The sequence below is a fragment of the Rhinoderma darwinii genome, chromosome 1 (assembly GCF_050947455.1).
Source record: "Rhinoderma darwinii isolate aRhiDar2 chromosome 1, aRhiDar2.hap1, whole genome shotgun sequence".
Classification (NCBI taxonomy): domain Eukaryota; kingdom Metazoa; phylum Chordata; class Amphibia; order Anura; family Rhinodermatidae; genus Rhinoderma; species Rhinoderma darwinii.
The window spans coordinates 495,537,446-495,550,531 of record NC_134687.1 but is presented as its reverse complement, the minus strand read 5'-3'; the positions used below and the strand labels follow the sequence as shown (position 1 = coordinate 495,550,531).

Genomic DNA, 13,086 nt, shown 5'->3' with positions numbered 1-13,086 from the left:
AAAAAACCCGTTTTCCCATTTATTTTTTTTTTCTCCCCAGGCACAACGTAAAAATAAAAAAATTGGTATCGCTGCATCCATAAAAGTCAGAAACTATTACAATATAGCATTATTTGACTCACACAGTGAACGGTGTAAAAAAAATAAATGTAAAACCCCAGAATCGTTATCTTTAGTTCACCATCGCGCTAAAAAGAATGAAATTACAAGTGATAAAAAAAATCGTATGTACCAAAACTATTGTGCTAATAAAAACTACAGCTCGTCCCGCAAAAACTAAGCCTCACACCGCTCAAACAATAGAAAAATATAAGTTATGACTCAGAATGAGGTGAAACTGAACAAATTATTTTTTTTAACCAATAGTTTTTTCTTTGTAAAAGAAGTAAAATATGACATTTTTTCCTATTTTCTGTTGTCTAAAACCTGGGTGCGTCTTAAAGTCAGGTGCGTCTTATAGTCCGAAAAATACGGTAATTAACACGCGTGTTGAACGCCGTAAAAAAAAAAGTAAAATGCCAGAATCTCTGTTTTTTGGTCATCTCATCTCCCACAAAAAATTGTATTAAAAATGATCAAAAACTTGCATGTACCTCAAAATGGTACCATTAAAAACTACAGCTCGACCTGCAAAAAATATGCCCTCATACCGCTCAATCGACGGAAATATAAAAAAGTTATGAGACTCATAATTTAGCCACCCAAAATAAATTTTTGTGTTACAGGTTTTTTCCCTTCAAAGTAGTAAAATATAAAAAAATATATATATAAATTTGCTATAGACGTAAGCGTATTGACCCGCAAGTTAACATGTTGTTTTAATTGCACGGTGAACGCTGTAAAAATTAAGTGCAAAAAAACAAAATAGAGGAATCGCCGTTTTTTATTTTATTTTTTTCCCATTTCTTTCCCCACAACATTTTTTTTCCTGTTTTCTACTTCATTATATGGTACAATATGTGGTGACATTAAAAACTACAACTCGTCCCGCAAAAATCAAGCCCTCATAGGGCTATATCGCTGGAAAAATAAAATAGTTTTGGCTTTTGGAAGGTGGGGCGTAAAAAATGAAAATCGTAATGGCTTCAGCAGGAAGGAGTTAGCACAGACATGGGCAAACTACGGCCCGCGGGCCACATACGGCCCGTTAGGCTTTTTAATCCGGCCCGCCGAACTTGTCCAAATTATAGTAAAAACCTCCTTTTTTTTCCCCTTTCCCTGCAATGCCCACGTTTTCCCAATAGATGGCGCACTCAAAACACATTGACCGTTGTTAATGTGGCGCGTATTTCTCTTTATTTCACTTTAATTTTCACTTCGTTTCACGTCACCATTAAGCCCTTCTGTGAAAATGAGCGGACCAAAGAGAAGGAAAGTGGACAGCGAATGCCGAGTGTTTAATAAGGAGTGGACAACAAAATACTTCTTCACTGAAGTCCGATCAACGGCTGTATGTCTGATATGCCAAGAAGATGTTGCGGTTTTCAAAGAGTACAATATCAGCCAGTATCTGCGAAATAGTATGTAAATGCCATATCTTGCATATTCCTTGAGACAAATTTATTAACTGATAAGGGCTATTTTTCACATTTGAAAGACAGTTAATAAATTGGGTTGTAGTGTTCTTACTGTGCTATGAGGTTTGCACACACTACATTTAATGCTTTAGTATATCCGGCCCAAACACTCCCTCCAAATGCTGCTGGCCCGGCCCCTCTGTCAAATTTTAGAACCCATTGTGGCCCGCGAGTCAAAAAGTTTGCCCACCCCTGAGTTAGCAGGTTAAAACTGTGTGCCGGCTGACTATTTCTGACAAGCTCTGCAGCATTTTATGATGACTACTTAACATTACACATCACTCCACTGAATGAATGACTGTTTTTACATTGTGCTACAACCTAAATCGGTACAGCAGTATGGTACAAACCTGTACAACATTAGACCCTCTGTGCATCTTCTTTTGCAAAAAGTTACCATGGGACCCTCCAATGCTTCTTTTGACATTTTAAAACAGACAAGGAAACGTTATGGGAAACGTTAAACAGACAAACATGATTAAATATAATGGAGAATAACTGAATAAAAAGCTGTGGTAAGTTGTATCGGTTGCTTTGTGACATAACGATAGTGTCATAGTAAGTTGCTTGGCAGTTGGACAAAATTCCTCTGAACAGACTAATATTTCAGGATCAGAAATATTCTTTACTTAAAACATCTCTACACCGGTAATACTCTTAGATTGTAATATAGTAACTACTTATCTTCTGTATTAGCAATTGTAGTATGAAGTCGTTTAAAGTCCACTTGACCAGTAAGGCCTTGTTCACGCTGCATTTATGGTTTCTGTTTGACATATACGTCGGGAAAAGCTCCTGACGTATGCATTAATCGTAGGCTGTGACGGATGCCTAACAGTGGCATCCGTCACACATAGACTATTATAGAATCCGTTAAACGACTATGTCATGAACTTATATGACATTTTCATGACTTATACGTTAAACGGATACCGCTATAGTCCAGGGGGGACTGATGCCACTGATAGGCATTCTGCACAGACATCTGTCCATTATACGTATATGTCACGAAAAGCTATTGAAAAGTTTGACACATACATTAAACGGATGCCTGTGGCAGATGCTATACATTGGCATCCGTCATCCATAGACTCCCATGTTAACCCTTTAAAGACCCAAAGACCAGGACATTTTTTGTTTTTACGATTTAGTTTTTCACTCCCCGCCTTCCAAGAGCCATAACTTTTTTCTTTTTCCGTCATTAGAGTGGTGTGAGGGCTTATTTTTTGTGGGGGGAGTTGTAGTTTCTATTGGCACCATTTAAAGTACCATATAATGTACAGGGAAACGGGAGAAAAATTCTTGTGTGGTGGAATTGGAAAAAATCTCAATTCCTTCATTGTTTTTTGGGTTTAGTCTTCACGGCTTTCACTGTGCGGTAAAAACGACAACTTAACTTTATTCTTCGGCTCAATACGATTACGCTGATACCAAATTTATATATTTTTTTTTATATTTGACTACTTTTACAAAGAAAAAACTATTTGTTAAAAAAAAATAGTTTTGTTTCACCACGTTCTGAGAGCCATTGCTTTTTTATTTTTCCGTTTATTGAGCGGTGTGAGGGCTTAATCTTTGCGAGACGAGCTGTAGTTTTTATTGGTACCATTTTTTCGTACATACAATTTTTTGATCACTTTTTATTACATTTTGTTAGCGCTCAGGTGAAAAAAATACAGCTGCTGGGCTGTCGGAGGGGGCCGCCCACCGTCTAACAGTTTAAGTGCCGTGGTCGCTATTGATCGCAGCATTTAACCAATTGTCTTTTAGAACAGCGTGTCAGCTGTGATACACAGCTGAGACCTGCAGCGTTTGGAGCGGGCTTAGCGCGTGAGCCCGCTCCAAACTTCACCCCCGCTCCATGACGTGCTGGCATATCATTGGTCGGAAAAAGGGTTAAAATAAACTTATAGTGCACGGTACATGTATTTTTTTCCCAGGTTACTTCTGGATAGAATCTCGTATTTGGTACAATGGAAGCCTATGGGTACGTTTGACGCATGCGCCGGGAGATTTCCTAAAGCATACGTTAAACAGGTAGGGGAAAAGCCGTATACATTGGGCAGATTTATCAAAACTGGTGCAAAGGAAAAGAGGAACAGTTGCCCATATCATTAACCCCTTAATGACCGCCGATACGTCTTTTTACGGCGGTCATTAGTGGGCTTTATTCTAGAGCGCCGCCAAACTACGTCGCTGCTGTAGAATAAAGTAAACAGAGCAGGGAGCCGTGAAATCTCCCTGCTCTCAGCTGCCAGAAGCAGCTGAGGGCTGGGGGCGTCCCTGCTCTGCCGGGTGAGATCGATATTAGTATCGATCTCACCTGTTTAACCCTTCAGATGCGGTGCACAATAGCGAGCACCGCATCTGAATGGTTTTGGAGAGAGGGAGGGAGCTCCCTCTCATCTCACTGACACCCGGCGATAAAATCGCCGAGTGTCTGTGTCTTCTATGGCAGCCGGGGGTCTAATAAAGACCCCCAGGTCTGCCTGCAGCGAATGCCTGCTAGATCATGCCGCAGGCATGACCTAGCAGATGCCTGTCCGTTTTAAACGGACAGGCAGTAATACACTGCAATACAAAAGTATTGCAGTGTATTATAATAGCGATCGGAGGATAGGGAAGTCCCCTAGTGGGACTAGTAAAAAAGAAAAAAAAGTTTAATAAAGTTAATAAAAAAAAAAAAGTGAAAAAAAAAAATGAAAAACCCAGCTTTTCCCCTTACAAAATGCTTTACTATTAAAAAAAACTACAATAAAGCAGAAAAGTTACACATATTTGGTATCGCCGCGTCCGTAACGACCCCGACTATAAAGCTGTTACATTATTTAACCTGCACTGTGAACGCCGTAAAAAATAAAATAAAAAACAATGGAAAAATTGCTGTTTTCTGTTAATCCTGACTTAAAAAAAATGTGATAAAAAGTGATCAAAAAGTCGCATCTACTCTCAAATGGTACCAATAAAAACTGCAAGTCGTCCCGCAAAAAACAAGACCTTATACAGCTATGCCGACGCAAAAATAAAAAAGTTACAGCTCTTCGAATGTGACAATGGAAAAATCTAAAAAATGGCTTGGACATTAGGGCCCAGAATGCCAGCAGGGGGAAGGGGTTAAGCCAGTTCGGTTTCATGCACTTTTTTTTTTTATCCCTTGTAAGGCCTCATGCACACGACCGTAAAAACTCCCGTTATTACGGGTCGTAACTACGACCCCTAATAACGGGCTCATAGACTTCTATTGGCGACGGGTGCCTTCCCGTTTTCTCACGGGAAGGTGCCCGTGCCGTTGAAAAAGATAGAACATGTCCTATTTCAGGCCGTAATAACGGCACGGACAGTCCATAGAAATCTATGGAGCTCTCGTAATGACGGGTGGCTACATGTGTGCACCCGTCATTACGGCAGCGTTGCTAAGCGACGTCAGTAAATAGTCACTGTCCAGGGAGCTGAAAGAGTTAACTGATCGGCAGTAACTCTTTCAGCACCCTGGACAGTGACTACCGATCAGTATAAACCTGTAAAAAATAAAAATAAAAGACGTTCATACTTACCGACAACTTCCTGCTTCCTCCAGTCCGGTCTCCCGGCCGTTGCCTTGGTGACGCGTCCCTCTCGACATCGGGCCCGACGTCCTGGATGACGTTTCAGGCCATGTGACCGCTGCAGCCAATCACAGGTCAATCACAGGCTGCAGCGGTCACATGGACTGCCGCGTCATCCAGGGATGTCGGGCTGGATGTGAAGAGAGGGACGCATCACCAAGACAACGGCCGGGTAAGTATGAATTTCTTTAACTTTTATTACAGAAAAGGCTGTCCCTTCTCTCTATCCTGCACTGATAGAGAGAAGGGGCTGCCGATTAGTGCAGTGCTATTTTGCCGCCAAAAACGTGCTCGTAAATACGGGTGGAATACGTGTGACACCGGACCCATATTTACGGGCACGGGTTCGTAAATACTGGTGCAAAACGGGTGGAATACGTGTGACACCGGACCCGTATTTATGCCAGTATTTACGGGTGGGAAAAAATACGGTCGTGTGCATGAGGCCTAAATTCTTTATTTCCTTTTCCCAATGCGTCTGCCTCTTAACTCTCACTTACCCCTTCAGAAAAGCTTACAAACTGCAATAACCCTGCCTCCACTAAACCGCTATATATGCAGCTTCTACCCTCACCTATTGTCTCTTACCCCTTTCCCTTGTGGATTGTGAGCCCTTGCCGACAGGCCCCACTGTCCTTCTGTACCAGTATGTCACATGTTTATGGTACTTGCTTGTTTTTTTTATTTATTCATGTTATGTCAGACTCCTCTATATTTCTTATGTACAGCGCCTTGGTTCTTTAACCCATTAGTGACCGCACATAGGTGTTTTTACGGCGGTCACTAACATGCTTTATTCTGATGCAGTAGCCTTTTTATAGCACTGCGTCAGAATAAAACAGCACCGACAGGAGCAGTAATAACTCCCTGCTCTCATCTACCTGAGGGCTTGGAGCAGACCTGCTCTAGGGGGCGGGATCGAAATCTGCCGTTTAACGCCTCAAATGCAGCAGTCAATAGCGATCGCCGCATCTCAGTGGTTTTAGAGGGAGGGGGCTACCTCTCACCCCATCGGCTCACCTGCGATGTGATCGACGGTTGCCAATGGTTTTTATGGCAGCCAGGGGCCCCCAGGTCTGCCTTTAGTGAATGCCTGTTAGGCCATGCCACTGACAGGCAATAAATAATACACTGCAGAAGTATTGCAGTGTATTATAAAAGCAATAAAATGATCGCATAGTGAAGTGGGGCTAAAAAAAAAAAAAAAAAAAGGTTAAAACAAGTTTTACCAGTTCAGGACCGGGCTATTTTGAGCCTTCAGGACAAGACACCGTTTAGCCCTTTTTAGCACGTGTTAGTTAAATGGCTATAACTTTTTTATTTGTTGGGCTAACTACGTGATTTTTGCGAAGTTTTTTCCATAGACATGCAGGTTTCTTTTTTTTTAATCGTTTTTATACACACCTTTTTTGCTATTTTAGAATTTTTATTCATAAAGTTTGAAAAGAATAGTAAAAAAATAAGCTTTTTTACGTTTCAGCTATTTTTTTGGGTAATAACATAGTTTTACCCTAAAACAGACCTTTTATTTGTGATAGTCATTGTCTACCGTAAATTTTAATATATTACATGTCTATATTAGGGTAATTGGGTCAGCGCCAGCGTTACAAAAATGATTGGCGGGGGGGGGGGGGGGGGGGGAACGTTTTTCTTTTGGGGTGGGTATTTTATGTGTATTTATTATTTAATTTTTTTTTGCACTTTACTTTACTATTTTTTTATTACTATGGTCTGTCCCTCAAAGGTCAAAAAAGACCTTTGGGGAACTTTATATATTTTTTTTCTTTCTTTTACACCATGCTTTTTCCACTGTAACTGAAATCAGCCCTCTCATAGTGACGATTGTTACTAATAGGGCTGTGTTGGGTCTTGTAAGACCCATCAGCAGTCTGTCAGTAATGGCACCCGGCGATCATGTGACCAGTCACATGAACACCGGGAGGAATAGAGACCGCTGCGCTGCTGCTGTCTCTATTCCTATACACAGCGCGCATTGAGCGCTGTGTACAAGTGATCAGAGAAGACAGAAGCAGCGAAAGCTGCTTCTATCCTCTCCTCAGGGTCCCACAGCCGGAGACCCGACATTCAGCTGCCCGATCGCGCGGGCAGCAAGTTAAAACCCGAGCCGTAAAAAGTCTATGGCTCTGGTTTTAAATTAAAAACCTACCTTTCCCCCTTACAAAATGCTTTATTATGGAAAAAAAGAAAAGTAAAAAAGTTACACATATTTGGTATCGCCGCGTCCATAACGATCCCAACAATAAAACAATTACATTATTTAATGTAATCGTGCTGTGCTGTGGAACAAGCTGTGCTGGAATGAAGAGAAGTGTATGACGCTGATTGGTCGGCATCATACACTTTTCTTTACAACGCCCACTTGATGAAAAGTAAAAAAACGTCCAGTTGGGCATTAATAACAAATTTGCATAAATCTTAAAATGTTCATAACTTGATGAGAAATAAAAGTTTGAAAAAAAAAAAAAAGTTATCTACATTAAAGCGCCTATTACATTAGATAGGAGATACGGCAGTTATAAACTGGTGACAGTCCCTCTTTAATGGGTAACTAAACGTTCAACAAACTTCTGCCATGTCAGAAATTTTTACGCTTCTCACGCTTTGTTTTAGCAATTCGTGGGGGTCCCAGTGCTCGGACCCCCACCAATCAAAATTTCTGACGTGTCACTGTGACATGTCAGAAGTTTGTTGAATGTTTAGTTACACTGTATACTAGGCTGGTCACTAAGGGGTTAAAAATAAAATACTTTCAGACTGTTGACGATCCATATTAAACATTTTTATGGGCGACCAATAAATTAAAAAGAAAAGTTACCTCAGAGTTATGCGACATGTCGAATTTCAGCTTACCTATCTTCTTGCGCTGTTCTATTGTCCTGGAACTCCTCGATAGCTTCTAATCTTACAGTTTACATTAGGGGTACATCATCCCATATATAATTCAGTTATGCAATTTTTACAGGATGCAGGTAGGTCGTACTCTTTCTCCGCCATGCACTTGTCAGGCAACAATATTTAGGTTGAGCTGTGTTGAGTGCGGCTGGCGTTGTAAAATCATATGATGGCAGTAGTTGTGAATGCGGTTAGTGAACCTTAATCAAGACTTAATGGGTTGTTGTATTGTGTATTATATATTTAAATGTTTTTAATGTCTATGCTATCCTTTCATTACAGCTGTATAGATCCTTTGGTGGTTATAACTTCAGAAAGGAGAAGAATTAACCTGCTTGTGTCGGGGGGAAAAATAAAATGTCAATTTCTGGGCTGAGCAAAGTAACTGACAGACTGTACCTGAGCAATGCAGCAGCGGCAAGCAACGCAACCTTACTCAGTAGCCACCATATTACATGTGTCATTAATATCTCGCTAGAATGCTCGGCATGTGTCATCCCTGACTTGGAATATCTACATTTCCCTGTGGCGGACCTACCAGAAACCCCCTTGTATGATTACTTTGGTACCATATTGCATAAGATTCATGAGGTAGAAGCTGCTGGAGGAAGGACACTAATTCATTGTTCAGCAGGTATCAGCAGATCTTCTACACTTTGTCTCGCTTATCTAATGAAGTATCATGGATTGACCCTGCTGGCAGCACATGCTCACTTAAAAGCATGCAGGCCTATTATACGCCCTAACATTGGGTTCTGGAGACAGCTGATCGCCTATGAATTGTATTTATTTGGGAAAAATACAGTCCATATTATTGAATCCTTGGTGGGACTTATTCCAAACATTTATGAGACTGAAACAAAGAACATGATTGCATTCTGAGGAAAAGCGTAGGCAAATTAAAGTGGCATACGGGTATTAAGTTTTGTCTGATATTTATTTCTTTTTTGGGGGGGGGGGGGGTTTGGTGCTAAATTGACAAATTATTAAAAAATTATCTATCATTAGTGATAGACTCTACAATTATGACATTGTATCCCCCTATCTCGGCAAGCGTTCTGAATGAAAAAAAATCATTACAATGGTTTAACGCCTTTCCACCACAGCCACATTTGGACCCAATGACAGAGCCTCATTTTTAAAATCTGACATGTTAATTTATGTGGTAATAACGTTGGAACGCTTTTACCTATCCAAGCGATTCTGAGATTGTTTTCTCATGACATATTGTACTTTATGTTAGTGAAAAATTTGGTTGATAAATTCAATATTTATTTGTGGTAAAACACCAAAATTAGAGAGAATTTGCAAAAATTAGCATTTTTCTCAATTTAAATGTATCTGCTTGTAAGACAGATAGTTAGTTATACCACACAAAATAGTTAGGGTATGTTCACACGCTTAACAAAAAATGGCAGAAAATATAGAGCTGTTTTCAGCCGTTTTTTACAGCCGTTTTTGTAGCTATTTTTCTATTGAGTCATTGAAAAATGGCCCAAGAATTGATATGCCCTTCTTTTTACGGGGCGTCCTTTTTGAAAATGAGGCATAAAATAACGCCTCGTCGGAACAGAACGCTGTGTTTCCCATTGAAATCAATGGGCAGAAGTTTGTAGGCGTTCTGCTTCCGATTTTTCAGTCATTTTCCAAGCCATTTACACCCCAAAAAACAGCTGAAAATAGCCCATGTGAACATACTCTTACTGGTTAACATTTCCCATATGTCTACTTTAGATTGGCATCGTTTTTAAACATCCTTTTATTTGTCTAGGACATTACAAGGCTTATAAGCGTAGCATCACATTTTCAAGAAAATTTCAAAAGCCTATTTTTTTAGGGACCAGTTCAGTTCTGAAGTGACTTTGATGGATCTATATATTAGAAACCCCCACAAATCACCCCATTTTAAAAACTGCACCCCTTAAAGTATTCAAAACCGCACTCAAAGTTTCTTAACCCTTTAGGTCGTTCACAGAAATTAAAGCAGAGTGGAGGTTTAAATTTAGAGGTTTAATGTTTTTTTGCAGAAATTCCATATTAATCTATTTTTTTTCTGTAATAGAGAAGGTTTTACCAGAGAAACACAACAGAATATTTATTGCCCAGATTCTGCAGTTTTTATAAATATCCGACATGTGGCCCTAGTGCCCTAATGGCCTGAAACACAGGCCTCAGGAGCAACGAAGCACCTAGAGGATTTTAGGACCTTCTTTTTATTAGATTCTATTTTAGGCACCGTGTCAGGTTAGAAGAGGTCTTGTGGTGCCAAAACAAAGGAAACACCCCAAAAAGGACCCCATTTTGGAAGCTACACCCAACAAGGAATTAATCTAGAGTTGTAGTGAGTATTTTAACCCAACTGTTGTTTCATAGATTTTATTAGAATTGGGCAGCGAAAATGAAAAATGACATAATTCTCCAATAAGATGTGGTTTTAGCTCAAAATGTTTAATATTTTCAACAAATAAATGAGAAAAAGCACCCCAACATTTGTAAAGCAACTTCTCCAGAGTACGGAAATACCCCACATGTGGTCATAAATTGCTATTTGGGCAAGCGGCAGGACTCTGAAGGGAATGCGCGCCATTTGGCTTTTGGAGCACAGCTTTTTCTGGATTGGTTTCGCTGCACCATGTCACATTTGTAAAGCTCCTAAGGTACAAGTACAGTGGAAACCCCCCAAAAGTGACTCCATTTGGGAAACTACACCCCTTGACGAATACATCTAGGGGTGTAGTGAGCATTATGACCCCACAGGTGGTTCATAGATTATCAGAATTGGGCAGTGAAAATGAATAATTGCATTATTTTTCAATAAGATGTCGTTTTAGCTCAAAATGTTTAATTTTTTCAATGAATAAAGGATAAAAAGCACCCCAACGTTTGTAAAGCAACTTCTCCAGAGTACGGAAATACCCCATATGTGGTCATAAACTGCTGTTTGTACACGGCAGTGTTCAGAAGGGAAGGAGCGCCATTTGGCTTTTGGAGTGCAGATTTTGCTGGAATCGTTCCCAGGCGTGGTGACGCGTTTGAGGAGCCCCTGAGGTACCAGTACAGTGGAAACCGCCAACAAATTACCACATTTTGAAAATTACACCCCTCAATGAGTGGCATAGTGAGCATTTTGACCACACAGGTGTAATACAGTGGGCAGTAAAAAAAAGTAAAATTAAAGGAGGGGTTAAAGGAGAAAAAGCACCTACAGTTTGTCACGCAATTTTTCCTGAACACGACAATATCCCATTTGTGGTCATAAACTGCTGTTTGAGCACATGGCAGGGCTCAGAAGGTAAAGAGCAACATATGAGGCCTACTATGGTAGCATTTACTGCCCTGTGTCATAAAAACAGAGGCTCTGGGATGTCAAGATATTAAAAACCCAAGAAAAGTGACCCCATTTTTGAAACTACACCCCTCAAAGAATTCATTCAGCTGTATAGCGAGAAATTTTAAATTAACACCTTGCAAGGTATTCGTCTAGGGGTATAGTGAGAATTTTTAATTTGTGAAGTCACACCACTCTAGGTATTCATCTAGGGATATAGTAAGCATATTTAATTACTTTACTCTAATTGTAGTAACTGAGGACAACCTGGACCCGCAATGGAGGGAGAGGGAATGGCAGGTCCCTAAACCAACCTAGCCACCATTCCATAAAATCCAGCCCAAAAAATAAAGGCCTCAGCAAAAAAAGAATTGCTGAGACAACCAATGTCCTATGGATTTATTCTTCTCATCCAGATTTGCAACAGGGTGATAAAGACACTCCCTCAGGTTCTTGGTATAGTGATAGTTTTACAAATTTTAAATGGGGCTGGTCAGTAAAAAAATAAATAAATAATTTGTCATGGCCAATATGGGAGGCAGAAAAGGTGGATAAAGAATAAATAAGTTATGTTGTATAAAGCCATTTGCGCAAGATGGACAGAAAGCTTTTTTTTTTTTACCACACCTATTGTCTTGCGCATGGCGCTGTATGGTTTTATGACCTGATCAGACAGGTTAACACCACCCATATATTTGTTGTACTCCAGTACCAAAATGGTTTGGGGATTTGGGTGGTGGATCCGTGAACAGGCACAAGGCTGCAGCTGCTGTCATGAATGCTAGTCAGTATAAGGACATCCCTTTTATCCTTATATTTCAGGAGCAGCAGATTGTCGCTGCAGACAGCTCTGCTCTCTCTCAATTTTAATGTCTGACCTAGCAAAGTTTTGGGGAGACCCTTCTGATATCTGCGGATTGTTCCGCACGCCAATGTTGTTCCAGACAAGAGAACTTTTAGCAATGGGACACGGTTATAAAGTTGTCCAGATAAAGATGATATCCTTTGGCGAGCAAAGGATGAACAAGATTCCATACGATCTTTCCACTACTTCCTAGGCAGGGCCGGCCTTAGGAGAGATGGCGCCCGTGCGAAATGATCTTTTGGCGCCCCACCCCATCATTAAAAAAAATGCCCCATAAAAAAGTTTAATGCCCCTTATGTGCCCCATACAATATAATAACAATATAATTTATTACAACCCCTTCAAGGACACAGTATTTTGACCTCTAATTTTGCCCACAATATTATGCCCCCTGTAGTATCCCTACACAGTATAATGTCCGCTTAGTGGCCCCCACACAGTATAGTGCCCCCTGTAGATTTTGCCATACAACCTCCCTGTAGACAGTGCCATAATCCCCCACCTCCTCCTTGTAGATCGTGCCATACAGCCCCCCCACCTCCTCCTTGTAGACAGTGCCATACAGCCCCCAACCTTCCCCTTGTAGACAGTGCCGCCAAACAAAAACAAAAATTGTTCCCACGACGAACTGATCTGCTCCACGATGGGATCCTTGCGTAGGCCAGCGTGATCCTGTAGCCTAGTAAAGAGTTTCACAACCTTTTCGGACTCGAGGCAGCACTGGAAAAATAAAATTTCCTCAGGGCACCCCTACCAAAAATTGTTTCGAGAAAGACAGAAAACGGCTAAAAACAAGCA

General features: G+C 40.6%; 1 protein-coding gene across 4 annotated transcripts in view; it reads left to right on the top strand.

Annotated features, from left to right (window-relative positions):
* Positions 1–9,017, top strand: part of DUSP18 (dual specificity phosphatase 18) — a 35,646-nt gene extending 26,629 nt beyond the window's left edge. For 3 of the 4 annotated variants that reach the window (XM_075835609.1, XM_075835618.1, XM_075835627.1), the window contains exon 2: positions 8,378–9,017. In XM_075835609.1, the coding sequence (XP_075691724.1) occupies positions 8,453–8,977 (525 nt within the window). In that variant the 5' untranslated portion in view covers positions 8,378–8,452 and the 3' untranslated portion in view covers positions 8,978–9,017. Of the gene's footprint in view, positions 1–2,149; positions 2,226–8,377 lie in introns of those variants that run through there. The other variant, XM_075835601.1, reaches the window with a different exon arrangement.
* Positions 9,018–13,086: the final 4,069 nt, after the last annotated feature.